The sequence below is a fragment of the Cimex lectularius genome, unplaced genomic scaffold (genome assembly GCF_000648675.2).
Source record: "Cimex lectularius strain Harlan isolate CLEC.00 unplaced genomic scaffold, Clec_2.1 scaffold88, whole genome shotgun sequence".
Lineage (NCBI taxonomy): Eukaryota > Metazoa > Arthropoda > Insecta > Hemiptera > Cimicidae > Cimex > Cimex lectularius.
Genome location: NW_019392660.1, coordinates 1113358 through 1135039, shown reverse-complemented (window position 1 = coordinate 1135039; position 21682 = coordinate 1113358). Strand labels below are relative to the sequence as shown.

Genomic DNA, 21682 nt, shown 5'->3' with positions numbered 1-21682 from the left:
ACTATGTCAGGAGTGATGTTTTAAGTTCCTGTCTTATCAGTTTAGTGTGGAGGCTTCAAGCCGGTCTTTTATTGAGAAACATAGATATTTCACTGTGTCAGGAGTGATGTTTTAATTTCCTGCCTTTTCAGTTTAGTATGGGTGCTCCATGTCGGTCTTTTATCGAGAAACATAGATATTTCACTATGTCGTGAGTGATATTTTAAGTTCCTGTCTTTTCAATTTAGTGTGGCGGTTTCGTGTCGGTCTTTTATCGAGAAACATAGGTATTTCACTATGTCAGGAGTGATGTTTTAATTTCCTGCCTTTTCAGTTTAGTATGGGGGCTCTATGTCGATTTTTCTCGAGAAACATAGATATTTCACTATATCAACAGTGATGTTAAATTAATTAAGGTTTTTATTTGAGATAAAAAGTCAATGACACGAGCGGGATTCGAACCCACGATCTTCGGCTTGATACGCCGCTGCTCTACCACTTGAGCTATCGTGACCTCGATCCACTCGGACACCAACTTCCCATCTCAACCGCACCTTTTGAATTTTACCATTGACTTTTTTATCTCAACTAAAAACCTTAATTAATTGTAATATATTAATTGGTCAAGCGGACCACGAAATTAGTGAATTTAGTGATATTAAAGTAGAGTGTTGGAAATGCCGCGGAGGGTAAAGGTTGTGTGGATACTTTTTTTAAAATTAATTTTTATTCTCCATCTTTTGGTCCATTGATATCGTTTAAAAAGTTTGGATGTTGGAGGCGGCTATTTCTGTATTTTGATGCGAGGAAAGGATAAATGTATCGTCATGGTAGGATTCAGAGAGATATTGGCAGTGTGTATTGCACACAGAAGAGGACCTAGAATGCTTCCTTGCCGTACTCCAGCCCCGACAAAGAAAAACCTGAACATTAACTTAATCTAAAGGTGATCAACAACCAGGATCATGTCTTAAAATATTTAGGAATTCTTGCGAAACCTTCTTGCACTTTGTTTTTAAATGGCGATGAATGCTTATTTTTTAACGGTTTAAGTCAATTCTTAGGCGTTGCGATTAAAATTGTACATTTTTTAAAAGTGACACGTATTTTTATTAATTATAAATCAAGCCGTGTTTTTAAACTATTAATTATTTTTGTTAATTTTTTCTATATTATAAGATTTTGCAAGGGAAAATTTTGTTCAGACTTTTTTCGTTCTTATTTAAGCTGTAACGCCAAACGAACTCAATTGGCCGAAGAAAGCTCAAACCTGTTTTAGAAAGTGAGAGGATTGAGACAAAACTGCATCTATGCGTCACACTTGGTCATTTGACGAAACATGATTTCCCTATGATTCTATGATGAAAAAATCGAACTTTCCACTATTTTACATGCATTCTTTTTGCGAAGCAATAAAGTAAATGATTAATTATTTTATAAAATAATACACCATTAAAATAAAACAATTGCAGAAGATTACTGTTTCTTTACAATGGGACTTAGGCTTTTCTTTCCGTAGGAAAACAACTATCAAGCATGCTCATGGTGGTGACACGGAAATAAAGTTGAACATAAAAGCATTCGGGAATTTTCCTACAATGCTGGGAGAAAGATAGTAAGGAAATTCGTTCAGAAAAAAAACAATCCTTAGAGAAGCTGTTCAATTTACAAAAATCCCATGATGACAAGAAAGGGTCTAGTCACTATATTGCATAACATAATAAAACATAAATAACAAATAATAAACCTATAAATGCAAAGGAAATCTTGAAAATGAAACGAACTATTTTTATATTCAATTTAAAAAAGTCCAATCTTGTAAAAAAATTAGTAAAATTCATTTCAGAAACTTTTAGTTTATAGATATCCTTTCTTATTATTGGTAAGTTTTCATGACTCTTACTACTCTCTTCCATTTTTTAGTTTATGCATCAACTTTGGAGCTGACTCTTTATGTTTTCAGTTCAGTAAGAATCATTCATCATTGGACGACTGTTAATTTTTCAAGATGTCATAGTCATCAGATCGGCTATCTTTAATCTGTTCACGGATCGTAGGCATTAAATTAAAAGGTGGGAAGTGCTTTTTTTGCCCCCTTTTTGGATTTGGATTTTTTTCAAACTCATCCCGCAGATGTTGCGACACAGTGTTAGGAAAGAAAACTGGTTGTAGACGGGAAGATAAATTTTTAACCTTTTAGTTGCTCAAACGGGATTTTCAAACCGTAAAATATAAGAGGTTTGGATGGAAAAAATTCGTTTGGATGCATTGTTCACTAAAGCATATCAATACAAACATAACTAAATACAAATTTTATTTTATATTGTACCATTTAAAGAAACTTCCTGGTTTGGACCTACCGTAAAAATTCTTTGACACCTTCCTAAAAAAAAGGATATGTTTTCCCTGCACATCTATACAAGTCTGTCTTTAGAACTGCATACTTGTCATCACAATGGAAAGTTTCTCTCAACCGAATGATCCAAAAGTCTAAAAAACCTCATAAACATCTTTTTTTTCTACTGTCCAATTAGTCTGTTATGGTCGAACTAGAAAAACTGTAAATATTATCCCATTCTTCAGTCCTGTAAACCTGATTATTAGTTGAGGCGTTCTTATTCCTCTGTTCAGCAGTGCCATCGCGTTTTAGACATCATCGCTAAAATTGCTGCTCCAGGGTATTCCTAATGTGAAGCAACCGTTACATCGGGTTCCGATAGTATACCGACAGATCAAGTCATCAGTCCTCTCTATCAGCCCGCTATCGTTCAGATGCAAGGGTACCACAAGAAAGAATCTTAGGAACTATCCTCTACTTACACCGCAGACACACCAACCTTTCCTGAAACTATCCTCACCACATATGCGGATTTGATTTGTTCTCATAAAGTTCATCTCAACTCGAAACAACCCATGTCATATCCTTTGAATGGTGGTTCAAGCTGCGAAAGATGACAATAAATATACAAAAATTTGATGTCACTTCGCTGAGAGACCTCAGAACCATAAATATTTTAAAATGTATTTATTAGCGAAAATGGAGTGGTCAGACTCCTAGATCCCCCATGAATATCGAGTACTTGGGCGCAAATCTATGAGATATGTGTTGTATCAATATTTACTTGCTTAAATGAAAAATGACAATGAAAAACAGCTCATAAGCAGATAAGCTCGTTAGTAAGTGAAATAAATTACTGTGAATGAAGAAATTCCCAGGAATGTTGATTACTCTGGGGCAGGATGAATGAAGTGCGTGAACTTATTAGCGTGAGGCTTTTTCTTCTACGGTGGACCTAAACGATCAATATTAGAAATTGCGTAATATTCTTGACCGTTTAGGGTTAGTGTGCTCACTGATTGAACAAAAATCTGGGCTGGTTTAATTTGTCTTTTTATGGTCTTACACGATATCTGCGGCCTAATCTTGGTCTGACATCTTGTAACATGAGGTCTTGCACAAGCGAAAACATTGGCGCTTATGGGCCGTCAAAATATTGCGTGATAAATTGGGATCAAGATATCATCCAATATTATTGCACAATAAAAGTATTGTGCATTCAATATTATTGCACAATAAAAGTATTGTGCATTCAATATTATTGCACAATAAAAAGTACTGTGCAATGTTATTGCAGGACTAAGGGCCGTCTATTAACCCGAAGAATATCGAGCACCTTGGAGCAGCATGAATGAATTTGGTGTGTGAATGTAATTTATTAGCGTGAAGCTTCTTCTTTTATTGCGACTCTAGACGATCAATTATATTGCACAATATTACGAATTGCGCAATATTTTGACCGTTTAGGGTTAGTATTGAAGTTCGCTCAGTGAGTGAACATAAGTTTGAGCGAGTTTAATTTTTATTTCACAATATTTTTTCGTTGCACTGTGAGGGATTAATATTGCTCAATATTTTCAGTCTTACACGGTAGCTGCATGTCATTCAATACTATCGCACAATAAAAGTACTATGCAATGTTACTGTAGGTGTAGGGTCCGCCTATTACCCTGAGGAATATCGAATACTCTGGGGCAGTATGCTCACCGGACTACTATGTCTTTTAAATGTTTACACTCTTATTATTTGTATGAAGCATTTTGTATTTATTGTGTGTTTATTTTATCCTAGATTGACGAGGACTTGAGGTAGAGAGGCTGGTGATAGGATAGGAAAACGTTAGAAATCCCCTGATTTGAAAATATTTGCCCACCATAAAAAAGAGGGACTTCCGATTAGCTAAGAAAATATTTAACTGTGGGTGTTGCTAATCTGCATCAAGATCCGATGACGTGGCAAGGGATGAAAGTTAATACACAAATCTATACAAACTTTCACAGAAAAACGCAACTATTTCGTCAAATTTGATACCAATCGAAAGGGTTTTTTCAAAGCCTGGAGCTGCCGATGATTGTCAAGGAATCGACACAAAAATTTTATTTCTGTCATCAGTGACTTACTTGTTTTGAAATACGTATTTAAGTAGGCTTCCTGCAGCAAGCCTACTCCTGCGGTTGCATTTTTGAGATGTAATTAAATTTTTTATAATAATATAAAAACTGTCTTTTCCTGACCCGATATCATCTCGTTTCCCCCATCCCTTTGAATATACAAAAATTTATAAAAAGAATTGTGAATACCTCTAGAGTACTTCATATCGATATTTTTGGACTGATGTATCGGGTGAATCGATATATGAGGAGCGTGAGATAGATATATAAACAGATAGAGGATGAGGGGAGAGAGAGAGAGAGAGAGAGAGAGAGAGAGAGAGAGAGAGAGAGAGAGAGAGAGAGAGAGAGAGAGAGAGAGAGAGAGGGGGAGAGGGACTATAAAATTCTCTCTCTTTCTCTCTCTCCATCACACACACAACTTTCTCCCTTCTCTGTTTTTCTCTTTCTCTCTCTCTTTTCTTCGCTTTTTAATCTTCCGTACACCAATTTTTCCTTTTTATTTATTTGCCTTTCTATAATCATCGATCTATCAATATTCACCAATCTCTGTATCTATTTCAGTCTATCTTAAGAAAAGAATTTGCTGCAACAACAGTCAAAGACCTAATACTTCCTAAAAAAGGGGTGAATCGATTACACTGGAAAAAATATAATAGGATAAGCACACTAGGTCAGAAGCCCGAAGTGCATGGGCAACATAAAACCTTCATTTACTAGCTCCATTCATCATCAAACATATTTGATGACTTGACCTGGATGCCGAAGGCCTTAGTACCTTTTGGCAAAGAAATGGCATACTTACAATGGGTAAGTACGCTATACTGAAACCGTGGTATGATTTGACCATTAGTCTTACTGGTACCCATACACCTGGATGCCGTAAGGCGTGAGTACCTGTTGGCAAAGAAATGGCATACTTACAATGGGTAAGTACGCTATACTGAAACCGTGGTATGATTTGACCATTAGTCTTACTGGTACCCATACACCTGGATGCCGTAAGGCGTGAGTACCTGTTGGCAAAGAAATGGCGTACTAACAATGGGAAATATAGAGCTCCTGCTCATCAACATCAAGTTGAATTTTGAGTCAAGGAACAAGTACTACTTGAAAGAAGGATTGAGCCGATTACTCTGAACTAAAGAACTAGGAAAAGTACAACATGTCAGAAGGCTGCAGTGCTTGGGCATCATAAAAACCCCATTTCATAGCTCCATTTATCGTCAAACATATTTGATGCCTTGACCTGTATGCCGTAAGGCCTTAGTACCTGTTCGAAAGAAATGGCATATTTACAATGGGAAAGTACGCTATTCTGAAACCGTGGTATGATTTGACCATTAGTCTTACTGGCACCCCCAGACCTGAATGACATAAGGCTTTATACCTACATAATATAGTTTTTTGTTAAGTTCTTAATTATTAAGCTCTTCACCACAACGTTTACACGTGCTTCACCAAAAGCAATAAGTCATTGAGCCATTTGAGTACTCTGGTAGGATGTTCCTCGTACAGAAAAGGTGCTACAATCTTAGCATGGTTTTACCCCTTTGATAATGGACTAATGCTGCTTTATGCTCCCATTACTGTTTCTGCATTAAGACTTTTGCATTTCTAAAGTACAGCAATTCTGAAAACATTGAATGATTTGACCATTAGTCTTACTGGCACCCCTAGACCTGGATGCTATAAGGCTATATACCTACATAATGTAGTTTTTTTATTTAGTTCTTAATTATTAACCACTTCACCACAAAGCTGCACCAGCAAAAGCAATGTGCCATGTGGCTTGAGACGTTTGAGTCTTCTGGTTAGATGTACCTCGTCCAAAAGGTGCTTTAACCTTGATGTGACCTTTGATGACGGACTGATGCTGGCTTCATGCTGCCTGTACTGTATCAATGTTAAGGTTTTCTGCTTTTCTTCAGTACTAGGATCCACGCCTATATACGCTATTCTAAAACCATGGTATGGTTTGACCATTGGTTTTCTGGCATTCCTAGAGCTGGGTGGAATAAGGTTTAACCACCAGTTGATAAAGTAAGGCCATGTTTTCAATAAAAAAATAGAGAGTTCCTGTCCATAAACATCAAGTTGAATTTTTGAAACTGGTCCAATATTTCTCTTGACCAAGATGTTTTGAGTCTTAATAATTTATACAGTTTTGTGTGGATATTATGTCCACGGACTTAAAAAGTCAAATTTCAGGACAACTAGCATGTATTTTATATCTTTATTGTATGTTGATTTATTATTGTTTTTAATAAAAATCTAATTTTAAAAAATTAATGGAATTTTCATACCTAATATGTCAAAAGTTAGAACTTTCTTTTTGTAGGCAGTACACTGCACAATCATGCTTTTATCTGAGGTTTTGTGCTGAATTGTTAAAAGATTTTTTTCTAATGCATACTTTGATGTATTTGGAGCCGCTTATGCATATTATCTAATTAAAATTAAAAAAGTGGATTCTACCGGCAGCCTATCGTTGTAGGATCTCGTCCAATTCATTCTCGATTTCGTAAGAATTCCTTCCCGTCATCATCCCCAACCAAGGTACTATTTAGAAATCGTATTATAAATATCATCGGTTTCAGGATCAAGGTTGGCCGGTGATTGAACTTTGATAAAATCAGTATCGGATGAGATTTAGATTTGTTTTCCGACTTAACAAAAGGAAAGGGTTTGAAAGCTCAAAACTGGTCTATTTGCATACCTAGTCGAGCATTCTCGAGCTTACAAAAGCCAGATCAGCGAATTCGGTCGAAGAATTTCCTCTTAATTGTTTCTATTCTAGCTAGACAAGGGGCCGTGATGACAATTAAAAATTCCAACCTTGTTTTTGCCCCGTGTGAACGGAAACTTTCGTTTTCTCGGCTCCTTAGAGACGAATTGTCTTTCGACGAGAGCATTTCCCGTTTAGGCTCTTGTCGTTTTCGCAATTTACATTTCACCGGGTTGAAGAAAAGAATTTCGGATTAGGCGCTGTTTGGAAATTTGTGAAATAATTGGCCAACCTCTTTCTCCTTTCACTCTTACAAGTTCCAGGGGGAATTCGATCATTAGAAAACCATAAAGGCTAGTAAACAGACTGTAAATGTGTATTTGTGCTTATTTTTATAAATAAACTACCTGAAACACCTGGCGATGCCAGGGAGGATAACAGTTTTATTTTACATACAGCATATTTTATGTGCTGAAACATCTGTTAGACGAGGAACATCTAACCAAAAAGATCAAACGTCTCAAACCGCAAGACTTATTGCTTTTGCCGTTATAGAGTTGTGATGAGGTAGTTAATAATTTAGAACTAACCAAAAAAAACTATATTATGTAGGTATATATTGAGCTAGGAAATGGGGTTTTTATGATGCCCAAGCACTGCAGCCTTCTGGCTTATTGTACTTTTCCTAGTTCTTTAGTTCAGCTAGACTCAATCCTTCTTTCAAGAAGTATTAGGTCCTTGATTTTCAAAATTCAACTGATGTTGATGTGGTGGCATCCAGATGTATGGTACCAGTAAGACTAATGGTCAAATCATACCACGGCTTCAGTATAGCGTACTTACACATTGCAAGTATGCCATTTCTTTGCCAACAGGTCCTCAAGCCTTATAGCATCCAGGTCTGGGGGTGCCGGTAAGACTAATGGTCAAATCATACCACAGTTTCAGTATAGCGAACTTTCCCATTGTATGCCATTTCTTTGCCAACAGGTCCTCAAGCCTTATGGCATCAAATATGTTTGATGATGAATAGAGCTAGGAAATGGGGTTTTTATGTTGCCCAAGCATTACAGCCTTCTAGTTTATTGTACTTTTCCTATTTTCCCTGCTCAGTATAATCGACTCAACCTTCTTTTAGGATGTATTAGGTCTTGGACTGATGTCGAAGCAAATTCTTCTCCTGGGTTTTCGTTGCGTTTCAGGTAATGTCTGCATGAGTGGTTGCTTGGAATTCGGAGAAGCCACGTGTGGCTGTTTCTTCCTCAGCATTGCATAACCTGACCAGGATCTTCATTGATTATACCCATGATATGTAGATGTTTTCTCAGATGCCACTCACAAGTTCAGCCTTTCTAGCTGTAGCAGTCAGTTTGCCAGTTTTTGTGATGGTTCTTCTATAGTTTGCCGTGTTTGTCTCCTCATTCCATAACCTACAAATGGGGTCATCATTGAAAATTACCATGTTGTAAGTTAAGAAGATGTTTTCTTATATGCCAGTGGCCAATATAGTAGTCCTATCACCTGAGTTTAGCCTCTCTAACTGTAGCAGTGTGTTTGCCAGTTTTGGTGATGTTTCTTCTATCATAAGTGCCTTAGAAACACTTCTGGAATTTGTCCGCTTCTCCTTTTGTCTTTTTGAATATCTATTCTAACAAGACGGATTATAAGTTTGTTTTGTTTCCCACGAATAGGTTCATGGCCTCTATATGACATTTTGCGTGTGTGCCTGCCTTTTTGTCACCGAAAATTTATTTTGCGCCCAGGTATTCAAGATATCATCAGTTTGAGTCATCCCAGCTTTTGGATGCATTTTGCCGTGTCTGGCATCTCTAGATTTTCTCCACTTCTTTTGTATCCACTCTGATATGGTGATTTCTTTGTCTTTTTTTCATCACAAGATATCCTTTTTACTTTTACTTTGATTTGTTTCGTGAAAACCGGACCATTTATTTAGAAGTCATGAATTTATTCGGGTTGAGGAAAGATATAGCTTTTGTCATTTATCAAAAAAACGGAAATTAACCCAATTGTATCTAAAGTTTGATTGCTTAATTGATAGTAAAAAAGGCTCTTTCACGCGCATTTTTCAATCTGCAACCATTGAGCGAGACCACCACACCTATACCAACAGACATCTAGCACACACACTCAGAGTATCCGATATTCCTCGGTAACCCATCCCATTCACGCTAATAAATTACTTTACTCTCCAGCCGTCACACCCTCACCTCAAAGTACTCGATATTCCTTGAGGCGGGTACTTATTTCTAGTAAAAATTGTGACAGTTCTTTTTTGAGAGAAGCTTTTTAATTTTTTTAATAGACAAATTATGTATGTTGGAAATATGTACAATACACATATTATACGTTGTAAGTATGTAATACATACAAGCTGGTTTTTCTTCTTAATAGTGGGAGAATTTAAATTGTATCGCTTCTTCCCTATAATTTTTACGTAGAATGCAAATTTTTAATGAAATTTTATTCAATAAATTAATTATAGAGAGCACCCAATAAAACTTTCAAGTTCAATTGAGAATGCCTAATTCCTTATTTTTCTTATGAAAATTTTTTTCCGTAAAAATTGGACTGTTTGTTTAAAATATCCAAATTTTTTAAGATTAATGCTAAAGATGTCGCGGTCGAGGTTTCGAACCACTTTAAAATATTTTCCTTATTATGATAAATTAAAATTCCATGAGCTGTGCCGGGATTCGAACCCAGGACCCCTAGCTAGGCAAATAAGTGTCGAACGCCCTCACCACTCGGTCCTCAAGGTTCCAAGACATTAAATATATAGTTTATTTTTATTTTTTTAATTAAACATATCTTGATTTTACATTTTAAAATTTTCTCACTATTTTTCACATGTGCGAATATGTTCAATACGTTTAAATTTAATTCAAATTTGGATTTGTGAACAAATTTTCATACAACTCGCCAATTTTACAAGAAAAAGACATTTATATGACTATAAAAGGTTGAATATCGATGAAGCTTATATACAATATACTAAAGATCTCATTGATATTCAACTTTTGATGGTGGATTTCCACCAAAAATGTAGACCAAACCTAGAAAAAAATCATATGTCCATTTTTAATGTGAAATATTATTTTCCTGCCCAAAATCCACCTTTTTCTTGTTCTGAACGTGATGAAATTAATTCAATAGATAAAAATGTTTCCGCTAGTTATATAATTATGGAAAATATTTCAACACAACTGATAGATTTTTGATGGAACAAGTTTGTTAGATTTATATAAACTTTTTTCCTTATAATTAATTATAAATCTATAGGATTCGATTTTCTGGACGGTTTTCACATTTCAAATTCATTTGTATGCACAGAGTCATGTGTTCCACACGTTTTGGCAGAAGCGTTGGTAATGATCTTTTTAAGTAGTTTAACGTAGAAAGTCGAAGGCATGTTAAAACAAAGGCCTAACCGAATCTCGACACGGTGTGACATCCGAGTGCCCTGGAAATATTTCTCGGTGGTTACAAGTGAAAATAACAACATCGCTTTCCTTTGTTCCGCGTTAGAAGTCATCCGGCTGTGCTGTGTGCACTTTGCCTTTATTACGTTCCATACTTTTTTAACTACCAAGGAAAAAACTTGATATAGGCAGGATAACGATATGTTTCAGAGAGTGAAAATGTTAAGAAAAAGATGATCTGATAAAAAGAAATATTCCGCCTATTTCTCACTCTATGCATTCACGCCAATAAATACACTCTCAACGCACTCGGTTCTCATAACAGGCGGCATTTCTACGCGCTCTCTATATAGAGCCAAGAATTAGCCCCAAGGGTTCGTCAACCTCACATGGCCTATTGTTAATCGGGTGAGGATGACTCTTCTACGAGTCAGATCCTCCCAGGGCCACCTATCGACATACACAGAGTTGAGTCTACTATTCATTACTATTTCTCGCAGACCACCGGCAATTCTAGCTTTTGTAAATTACAATAAATTAACGATTCCATCCGTCTAGCTGGTTGGACTTCAAGGGCGATCAACAGCTAGGTCATTTCAGCCCCTACCCACTCAGTTCTATCTACACTACACGTTCACTCTAATAAATACATTCACTTTCAACACACACTAATATCAGTTGTATCTTTATATTGTGACCATCCTCAAGAGCATCATTCGTTTTAAAAACGTACCTCATCTTCAAGGACACGACGAGCTGTCCTGAGGATGGTATACCTTGTATGGCTAAAGATAACACGATTACTTTTATTTAAAAAAATAAAAAGAAAATAAAACATAAAAAAGACGATAAACAGCGAACAACCAAAGCAGAAAAAATGGACAAAATACTTTCATTAAGCACAGAAAAAACTAACTACACTCCAGAAGTTATAAAAACCAATTTTAACCTAACAAAAAAGTTTTTAAAAAAATTAAAAGTAAAAATCAAACAAAATACATAAAAAAGAGATGATAAACATAGCGAACAACCAAAGCAGAAAAAATGGACAAAATACCTTCAGTAAACACACAAAAAACGGACAACACTACAGAATTTGTACAACCCAACCTGATACAAACCTGATAAAAAAAGCTTAAAAAAATTAAAATAAACGTAAAAATCAAACAAAATACATAAAAAAGGACGATAAACATAGCAAACAATCAAAGCAGAAAAAATGGACAAAACATCTTCACTAAACACAGAAAAAAAAAAACTAACAACACCACAGAATTTATAAAAACCAATTTTACCCTAACAACAAAGTTAAAAACAAATTAAATGTAAAAATCAAACAAAATACATTTAAAAACAAATGATAAAGATCGCGAACAAGCAAAGCAGACAAATTGGACAAAATACTTTCAGTAAGGACAGAAAGAAACCTAATAAAAAAGTTTAAAAAAATTAAATGTAAAACAATATATATGCAAGAGGTGATAAACGTAGCGAACAACCACAGCAGAAAAAATGGGCAAAATACCCTCAGTAAACACTGACAGAAAAGAACAACACCACCCCTTGGGTTATACACCCAACTTTAACCTAATAGAAAAACTTTAAAAAAATTAAAAGTAAAAATAAAAAAATACATACAAAAGGGACAATACACAAACCGAACAACCAAAGCAGAAAAAAATGGACAAAATACCTTCACTAAACCCAGAAAAAACTAACAACACCACAGAATTTATAAAAACCAATTTTTTACCTTAACAAAAAAGTTTAAAAAAAATTAAATGTAAAAATCAAACAAAATACATAAAAAATGATAAACATAGCGAACAACCAATGCAGAAAAAATGGGCAAAATACCTTCAGTAAAAACAGAAAAAAAAAAACGGACAACACTACCCAAGTTCTAAAAACGAATTTTTACCCAACAAAAAGATTTTAAAAAATTTAATGTAAAAATCAAACAAAATACATTAAAAAAAGAGATGATAAACATAGCGAACAACCAAAACAGAAAAACTGAATAAAACACCTTCAGTAAACACACACAAAAAAAAGTCAACACTACAGAATTTCCCCCAACCCAACTTTAATTTAAAAAATGCAAAAATGAAAGAAAAAAATCAACATAATTTTTCTGCTTTGGTTATTCACTATGAAAGAAATTATCGGTTTTCACTATTAAAGAACCCAACTTTAACCTAATAAAAAAAGCTAATAAAAAAATTGGACAAAATACCTTCAGTAAACACAGACATAAACGAACAACACTACAGAAGTTATAAAAGCCATCTTTAACTTAATAAAAAAGTCCCAAAAAAAATTAAACTTGGAAATCAAACAAAATAGGAAATATAGCGAACAAGCGAAGCAGAAAAATTGGACAACACTACAGAAGTTATTTATACCTACTTTAATCTGTATCTGATGAGCCCATCAACTTGTGAAAAAAATGTGAGTGTTGGCATTTTTGTTTGTGTACATAAGCTGCAATTTTTTATTGATTTCTGATATTTATGATATCAGTGATTTTTTGTTTTCTTAGCTTAGTTATAATGAACGAAAAATCGGACTCCTATAAATTCAAATTAATTGGATTTTCCATTGAATTTTCATTCTTTCTCTGCAGAAGTTTCATTGTTCTGAAATGACTGAGTCGCTTTTTGTATTGATAAATGATACTGAAAGTCGAGTAATTTACAACAGGCGGATCTGAAATATTGAAATATCATTTAATACTTCTTTCTCTTTTCAAATTAACCTTTTCACGATTACCATGAGTGAAATCGGCTTGCGAATCGATTATTGCCTTAATTTGTCGCAGTCCTTTAACATGTCCAGTTAAAAAAAAAAAAAAAAAACTCCATTTATTTCGAGGTGGGATAAGTGAAGCAAGCACATTTTGATCAAATTTCTATATCCGGTCTTTTGTCTAAAGAATAAAATTTAATTTAAACTTCCATTACATTTAACCCGGTACTTGAATGAATTTATGCTGATTGTGTTCGAACTTTTGAAGGTACAGCCGTAAGACAACAGGGAGTGAAACTGGGCCAGAAAAAAATGGTGAAACAGTCGTATTAGGCTGACTACAAAGCCGCAAAATAAGAGAAAATAGGAACAGAAAAAAACACTGTTATTATAGAAAGACATGAGTATTTTTGATTGATATCACTTGTAATTTTCACTTTTAATATGAGCTTCCGCGAAATAAAGTGAAATGGTAAATTCCGAATAGGGACATCGTTACTTTAAATCTAATATTTGCAGGGCAAAATAAAATTTATTTCTCATTCACTTTTGCAGCTGAGAGTCTGTGAATGACTGAAAGTGTAAGCATGTTAATTTTTCAGTGAGAGGGAATCTGTTTAGACCAAATGAACGTGCGAATAAGTGTGTGTCTGTGGATGACTGAGAGTGTGGTGTGTTAATGCATGAATGAGTGTGAATGTGATAAGTCTAACAGAAGATGTGAATAAGTGTGTGTCGGAGAATGATGAAAGTGTGAGTGGGGTAATGCGTGAGTGAAAGTGAATGCGGGTAAGAGTAAGCGAATTTGTGAATAGGTTGTGTCTGTGAATGACTGAAAGTGTGAGTGTGTTAATGTATCGGTGAGATTGAATAGGACTATGAGCAAGTCAATTTGTGAAAAAGTGTTTGTCTGTAAATTTCTGAGAGTATGAGTGTGTTAATGTATCGGTGAGAGTGAATGGGACTATGAGCAAGACAATTTGTGAAAAAGTGTTTGTCTGTGAATGACTGAAAGTGTGAGTGTGTTAATGTATTGGTGAGAGTGAATGGGACTATGATCAAGTCAATTTGTGAAAAAGTGTTTGTCTGTAAATTTCTGAGAGTGTGAGTGTGTTAATGTGTAAGTGAGAGTAAGTCAATTTGCGGATAGGTTGGGTCTGTGAATGGCTGAGAGCGTGGTGTGTTAATGCATGAATGAGTGTGAATGCGAGTATGATATGTGAGTAGGTGTATGTTTGTGAATGACTGAAAGTATGAGTGTGTTAATGCGTGAGTGAGAGTGAATGCAAGTATGAGGAAGTCGATTTGTGAATAGGTGTATGTCTGTGAATGACTGAGAATGTGAGTGTGTTAAAGCGTGAGTTAGTGTAAGTATGAGTAAGTCAATTTGTGAATAAATGCGGGTTGTTAGACAACTAAGAGTGTGTGTTAATGCGTGAGTGAGAGTGAATGCAAGAGTAAAGCAATTTGTGAATATGTGTGTCTGAAAATTTCAGAGAGTGTGAATGCGTGCAAAAGTTGTTTGGAAACTTTGTTCCTTTTTAAATAGAAAATTCACTTTCTTTTTACAAAAGCCGGTTATCGCTGCGTTCAAATTGCTTAAACGCGTTGTAAAGGATAGTTCTCAAATCCTCAACTCAGATCAAAAGCTAGTTTTCTGTCAAGGGCTCTTTTACCACTTTCAAATTTTTTCAACATACACATTTGGGTGTCTTCTTCGACTCTCGACTTTCGTTTTCAACACTCGCCGGACCGGAACTCCAAATGTCAGCGCCACCATATATCGAACCCGGTATAAAAAGAAACAGAAAGGTGTCAATAATATCAAGCAAGTAATTTTAAAATTAGTTTGTTCTTTAAAAAGATATGTAATTTGAAGAATAAACTGGTATAGAAAGTTTTCATTTCTAAGTCTGAAGCTTCGAGTTCACTTCGATTTGATCAATTTGAAGAATAAAATTTCACCGGAGTGTTAGGTTTTATTTCACAGTAAGGAAGTAGCCTAGTGATTAATAGACTCAACTTGGACGGACCTTTTCTCTTACTCTCATCAACTCAGAGGAAATACTTTCCATTGTGTTCGAGCAAAAGTCAGTTTTAATGACGGGAATGAGAGGAAATAAAAAGTGTCGACCACCTGAAGAGTCTTTTACTTTCTGCAGAGCGTACTGTTGATTGATTGTTCATTTTTTAAACGTAGATTCTTTTGAAATGAACTTTTCTAATTATGTTTAGCACTGCTCATAATTTCTGGCTCAAAAGAGTTTTAGCTCTCATTTTAAGTATAATAAAGAAATTGATGGACATACCCAAAGTGGTGACTTCTTTATTTAAGAAAAATTCCACGAATATATAATGAAATTGATCCTGACTTATTGATCAAAAACTGTTTGTCCTTATTTGAAACTGTATCATGTATATAAAACGTAATGTGTTTTATTTTTGTGGGTAATATTCTTGTTTTATTTTTCTCCAAGGATACCAAGGATATTTTGCTTATTGCTCCTGATTTTTTTCAAATAGTGTTTTTCCCCCGATCCAATTGGAGTATATTCGAAATATATCCGTTCTGTCTATCTAGGAATGTGCCAATGTGAAACTTACATGCGTAAAAGTGAAACGGACATGTGAAATGTTCCGCACCCTTAAGCATGCCTTGTGCAGGAAGCCAGCCGGGGCTCCTCCTTTGAAATCTAAATGAACCAAAAATCCAATTCCGTTGCAATAGAAGAAAATATTGGACTACAATATACACCAAAGTTCCCAGCAAAAAACTAAACTACGAAGATTTTTTTGAAAAACTGTGAAGCTATCCAACCAACATAAAGCTACATTGGGTGACCAAAATTTATACTTTAATAATAAATAAACATTATGTTAAGATCTTGGTCGAGATGAAAAAGTTAGTGTCACGAGCAGGATTCGAACCCACGCTCGTGACACTAACTTTTTCATCTCAACCAAGACCTTACATAAAAACAATAATTAATTGAAATAATTAATTTGGTCAATTAGACCACTAAGCATAATGGATTATATTAAGATTTGTTTCAATTCTGAACAGATCTATTTCCATGGGTACGAATTTTCTCGCCTGTTTACTTTTCACTCATACACCTTTCGGCTGGATCTTTGTAAATAACTGTCGCTTTTTTTCATGAAATTTGTTTTTTAATGTTATAGCCTATAAACCTTTGGACAATTTACAACCTGGAGTGTTCAAATTTATAAAAAATCCCTTAAATTTAGTGGTCTGATTGACCAAATTACTTCTTTCAATTAATTAATCTTTTGAAGTCACGATAGCTCAAGTGGTTAGAGCAGCGGCGTATTGAGCCGAAGTTCGTGGGTTCGAATCCCGCTCGTGACAATGACTTTTTCATTTCAACCAAAACTTTACATAAAAAGATTAATTACGTCTCCAATCATTTTAGTCCTTATTGTTACTGTTAGAAAAAAAAATCCCACATCACACCAACTTCATTGGTGTCTTTCTGGCGATGTTTTGCGCTGACTGATTGAAATAATAAAAAACAGGCAAACATTTTAAAAATCTGTAATGAAATTTTCAAAAAATTGACCATGATCGAATATAGATGATTTGACATCTTCAGACCTAATGATGATAATCATAACAGTCAAAATTGATAGTATTAATTATTTGAATTAATTATACTTTTCATCTCAACCAAAATCTTAGATAAAAAGTATAATTAATTAAAGTGATTTAAATCTTATTATTGGTCAACTATTAATCTTTGAAGTATATTGCCTGCTAATTTTCAAATATTTTTATATAATTTTTTTTATTTAAAAAATGTTAAATAGTTTAAAATGAAAAAACGTAGTACGTACTTTCATTGTGAACAGCACTCTCTAATTCCTTGCACTAACTGAGGGTTCAAAAGTGATAGCAACTTTCTTATAACGCAGGGGTCCCCACTTGGTGTAAGTCCACCCCCCAGTTCCGGCGTGTTACGAAATTTCATATTCTCCTTCGGTGCCCCATACGACACGGAGGAAGCATCTTGGCAGTTTTGATTGGAGGCACCATTCGGTTCCCGATTCGACGCCCTGGATGTCGTTGGGAAATAAAACGACGGGAAGGACGTTTAAGATCTCACGCGCACGTCAAGTCTGACATAGACATGACTGATAACGTTGGTAAACGACGTTTTAGCAATAGTTTCATATAAAAAGCGAGAAATTTCTACCCATTTATGATTAACAAATCAAAGAAAACAGGAATAACACAATTTTGTCGTGAAATCGAAACAAAGATCAACAGCAACCATCTTCAAAAGGTGCCATAGACAGTTTGAACAATTTCAATCACAAAACAGATTCTAATTATCTATACCAACCTTACCTGACAGATTTTTTTATATTAGATTTTATTTATTTGTAATAAATTTACCTAGAACAAATTCCTTTAAGTTTCAGGGGAAGTGGCAGGGCACTGTTACATCCCTTTACAATAAATGATCTAGGGGGCGTCGGTGGCCGTTACGGTTTAGTCGTTGACACGGCGCTCATCACTGTAAGGTAAAGGTCCCGGGTTCGAATCCAGCGGCCCTGCATTCGAACACGACATCTTACAAATGGGCCTTTTTTCAAAAACACCGGCACCCCCTCCAAAAAAATTGATCTATTTGATCCCTAGTCTAAATATAGAGGTTTTAACAATATTGTGCTCGCGGAAAATTAAAAAAACAACACAAAAATAGGAAATAAGCAAAATGAAATCAGGTACATATTGAATTGAGTAACTTTAGTGATGTCACAGGAGTAAATGATAAGTGCAAATGTAATAACTACATAAAAATAATAAAATATAACAACTTGGCATAATAAATAGTATAATCAATTTAAGTTTAATCAACGTAAACAAATGAATAAATAAAAAACAAATTAAATAAATTAAAAGATTAATAATCAAACAAATATGCAACGTATGTAAATTTATATACACGTTGGTATATATAATTTACAAGTTCATCAGAATTCGTGGTCCGATTGACCGAATAACGTTTTTCAATTAATTAATCTTTAAGTAAGATATTGGTTGAGATAAAAAAGTCAGTGTCACGAGCGAAATTCGTACCTTTACTTATAAGACTTACATTTGTACCAAAATTCACTAGTTTTCGTGGTCCGCTTGAGCAATTAATACTTTTCAATTAATTAAGGTTTTTAGTTGAGATAAAAAAGTCAGTGTCACGAGCGGGATTCGAACCCACGATTTTCGGCTAGACACGCCGCTGGTCTACCCAGACAGACACTGACTTTTTATCAACACTCAAACTCATTAAGAAAGTACACTTTGGCATTTCAAGCATAAATACATGCCATCAATGTTGTGCCTTAAAAAATCTTAGTTACAAGTGCAAAAATATCGTAATAAGATCGGATAGCCAAGCTATTAAAGCGTTAACGTGTAAAAAAAATCACATCAAAACTAGTCAGTTAATGCAACCAAATTCTCGAAAACTTGATGGTTGACAAGAACAAGGGAATTTTGGTTAACGAAAAAGCAAATACATTGGCTAGAGAAGGACCTGCCAGTCTGTATATAGCCCTGATGATATTATTGGAATATCAAACATGGAATCCTCCAACTCAGAATGGATCCAAAGAAGACAAAAGGAGAAGTGGATAAAGTCAAGAGGTGCTCGATACACAAATCTTATATTAAAACAACATTCACCAAGAGTGGGCTAAACTCAGATGAGTAATAGTATATACTGGTCACTAGCATCTGACAAAATATCGACATAACATCCATATGCAATGATGATCCCAATTGCCGATTATGCAGTCAGGAGGCTGGAGGCTACGGTGGAGAAAATAATCAAAATTATTTTTAAAAAATCAAAATTAAAACAAAAACTTGGGCCATAGAAAAACACTGCTTGCTAGGAAGCTATAGTGGAAAAAATAATCAAAATTAGTCAGTGATTGCACAGGAAATCTCCAAAACCTAGGAAAATCTGATATCTTCGGTACCAGGGCACAAAAATACCCGTACTATATACAATGTAACAACCCTGTTTCCACCAACACTTAATTTTTAAAAAAGACCTCATTAATTAGACATACGTTCTAGGAACGTAAACAATTTAAATAAATAAAAACATAAATTGGAGTCAATTGAGAATGGAGAACTTTGCAATACGGCGACAAAATCCAAAAACAAACTGGGTTCTCGAGGAAAACAAGAACCCTTGGGTTTTTGTTGTCAGTTCACTTGGGGAGCATAGCGTGTCATGGAAGCTGTCAAAACCCCAGCAGCGTGAGCGCATCCTATGCTCACATTGCTAGGCGCCCATATTCAAATTTGACCACTTTGTTTCAAACATTTATATGATATAATAACATCTTTTATCATTTAAAAAAAATCTTAAATACTTTTCTTTATTGGACGACTAGCATTGATTCGTCATTTTTTGGATTTCTGATATACTACGTATAAAGAGAAAAGATAAGGAATTTTGGGGTAACGAAAAAGCATGCGCTCTGGCAAAAAGGAAGATCTGCATATACGCCTTTTATCTATTCTTGGGATAACTAAAACAATCTCAGAATAGACCCAAAAAAAGACAAAAAGAGAAGTGCACTTTAAAGGTGCTAGGCTTATGTTAAAAGAAGTTTCAACAATGAAATTGTAACAGCGACAGTCAATGTAGAAGGCTACAGTGCCTGAGGGGCACAAACTCCTCTTCTTAGGATCATCATCATCATCAAAAGCCAATTTTTTAAATACATATCTCTGACCGTTTTGATTTTTTATCGCAATACGTAAAAGAACAGATTACGTGGCAATGTTATGCTGCAGTGAACTTTTGTCATAAGAAAAAATGTACACATTAGATTTTAACAACCTACCTCTGTAGCATAATGGAGTCGACCTAATTAATTATACACGACATAAAGGAAATATAGTGAAATTTAAGTGTGACATTAAAAATGAACAATTCACCCATTTAGCTAGGGATGTAACGGACTTTTTGCAATAGGAAGGAAACCGTCGGTGTACATTTTTTCCCACTGAAACATCAATTTACTGGCAATTCACAATACACAGCACGCGCATAAACGGTTTTTCATACTTGGCGACAATTACAACCTTTTACTTGAGCGAACTTACGAAAAAAGTCATAGTTGGCTACTTCATAGTCGTAAAAGATAAATATTCCAATATTTATTTTATTATTTTTATATCTTTAATATTAGCTCGATTATTACATCCTTGCTAGTCATTATACAATTTATTTCAGATATTGGGATGCGGGGACGTTACTTCAAGTCATATTATGGCTAAATTGGAAAAAATATCTAATAATTTGTCCGTACTTTACGAACAATTCGACATAAAAGAAGAGCTAACAGATTTTAAAAAATTTGCTTTAAATTTTAAAAGGATGTTAAGGTTCGTAAAATTTCTGTCAATAATATTATACAGGTTGTTCGGCTACTCGTGTTACAAACTTTGCCAGTAGATTCTGCATTCAAAATGGAACCAAAACGTCCTAATTAACTATGGTCCCAATCTCAAAAGTTTCGGCGTTATTCCCGTTTTTCTGATTTTTTAAAATTTCACGACCTTGCTTCAAATAAACAATGATAACTCTAAAACTAAAAGGTTTTGAACAAATCCGTTGATACCACTGAAAGCTACGTTAAATTTCCAATAAGTTGTGATAAATACTAAACTTGGTGAAATATGCGTTTTAGTAGCCAGAACTTTAAAAAATATTTTTACTACTTCCAAACCTAGAGAACAGAAAATTTCAGAAAACGTACTCCATTTAATATCCTTTTTAGTGGTGTAATTACTTTTTTAACTACTTTTTTCAAAGATGAAGAAATTGATGAAGAAAATGAAAAATCCGTGGTTGACAGGTTGGATAGGTGGAAAGACTAAAAAAAATTAAAAAAAGTAGCCATAGTGTTAACAAGATATCACCTAGATACGTAAAAACGTTTTGGATATTAAAACTCTTTTATTCCGGGGAATAGTAATATAAAAATGATTCAATCAAAGTTGGAGTCGTGTTGGTAAATAAGTAAAAACTTGCAATATTTCGGTTTTGAACCCAAATTAAAATCTTTTGATAAATTCATTCAAAATTTCTTTGTGTTTTTTTTGTTTGTTTTAATCTTTCCACCTTAACAATCCGTCAATCACGGTTTTTTCCATCAGTTTCTTTTTTCATCAATTTCTTCATCTTCGAAAAAGTAATTAAAAAAGCAATTACTCTACTAAAAGGATATTTAATGGAGTACGTTTTCTAAAATTTACTGGCCTCTAGGTTTGGAAATAGTAATTTAGAATCGC

General features: G+C 34.6%; 1 protein-coding gene across 2 annotated transcripts in view; it reads right to left on the bottom strand.

The window, feature by feature from the left end:
• The window catches only part of LOC106668068 (formin-G), a 31738-nt gene extending 14470 nt beyond the window's left edge, over positions 1-17268 (bottom strand). For both annotated transcript variants that reach the window (XM_014396491.2, XM_014396490.2), the window contains exon 1: positions 17200-17268. In XM_014396491.2, coding sequence (XP_014251977.1) covers positions 17200-17205 — 6 coding nt within the window. In that variant the 5' untranslated portion in view covers positions 17206-17268. The remainder of the gene's footprint in view (positions 1-17199) is intronic.
• Positions 17269-21682: the final 4414 nt, after the last annotated feature.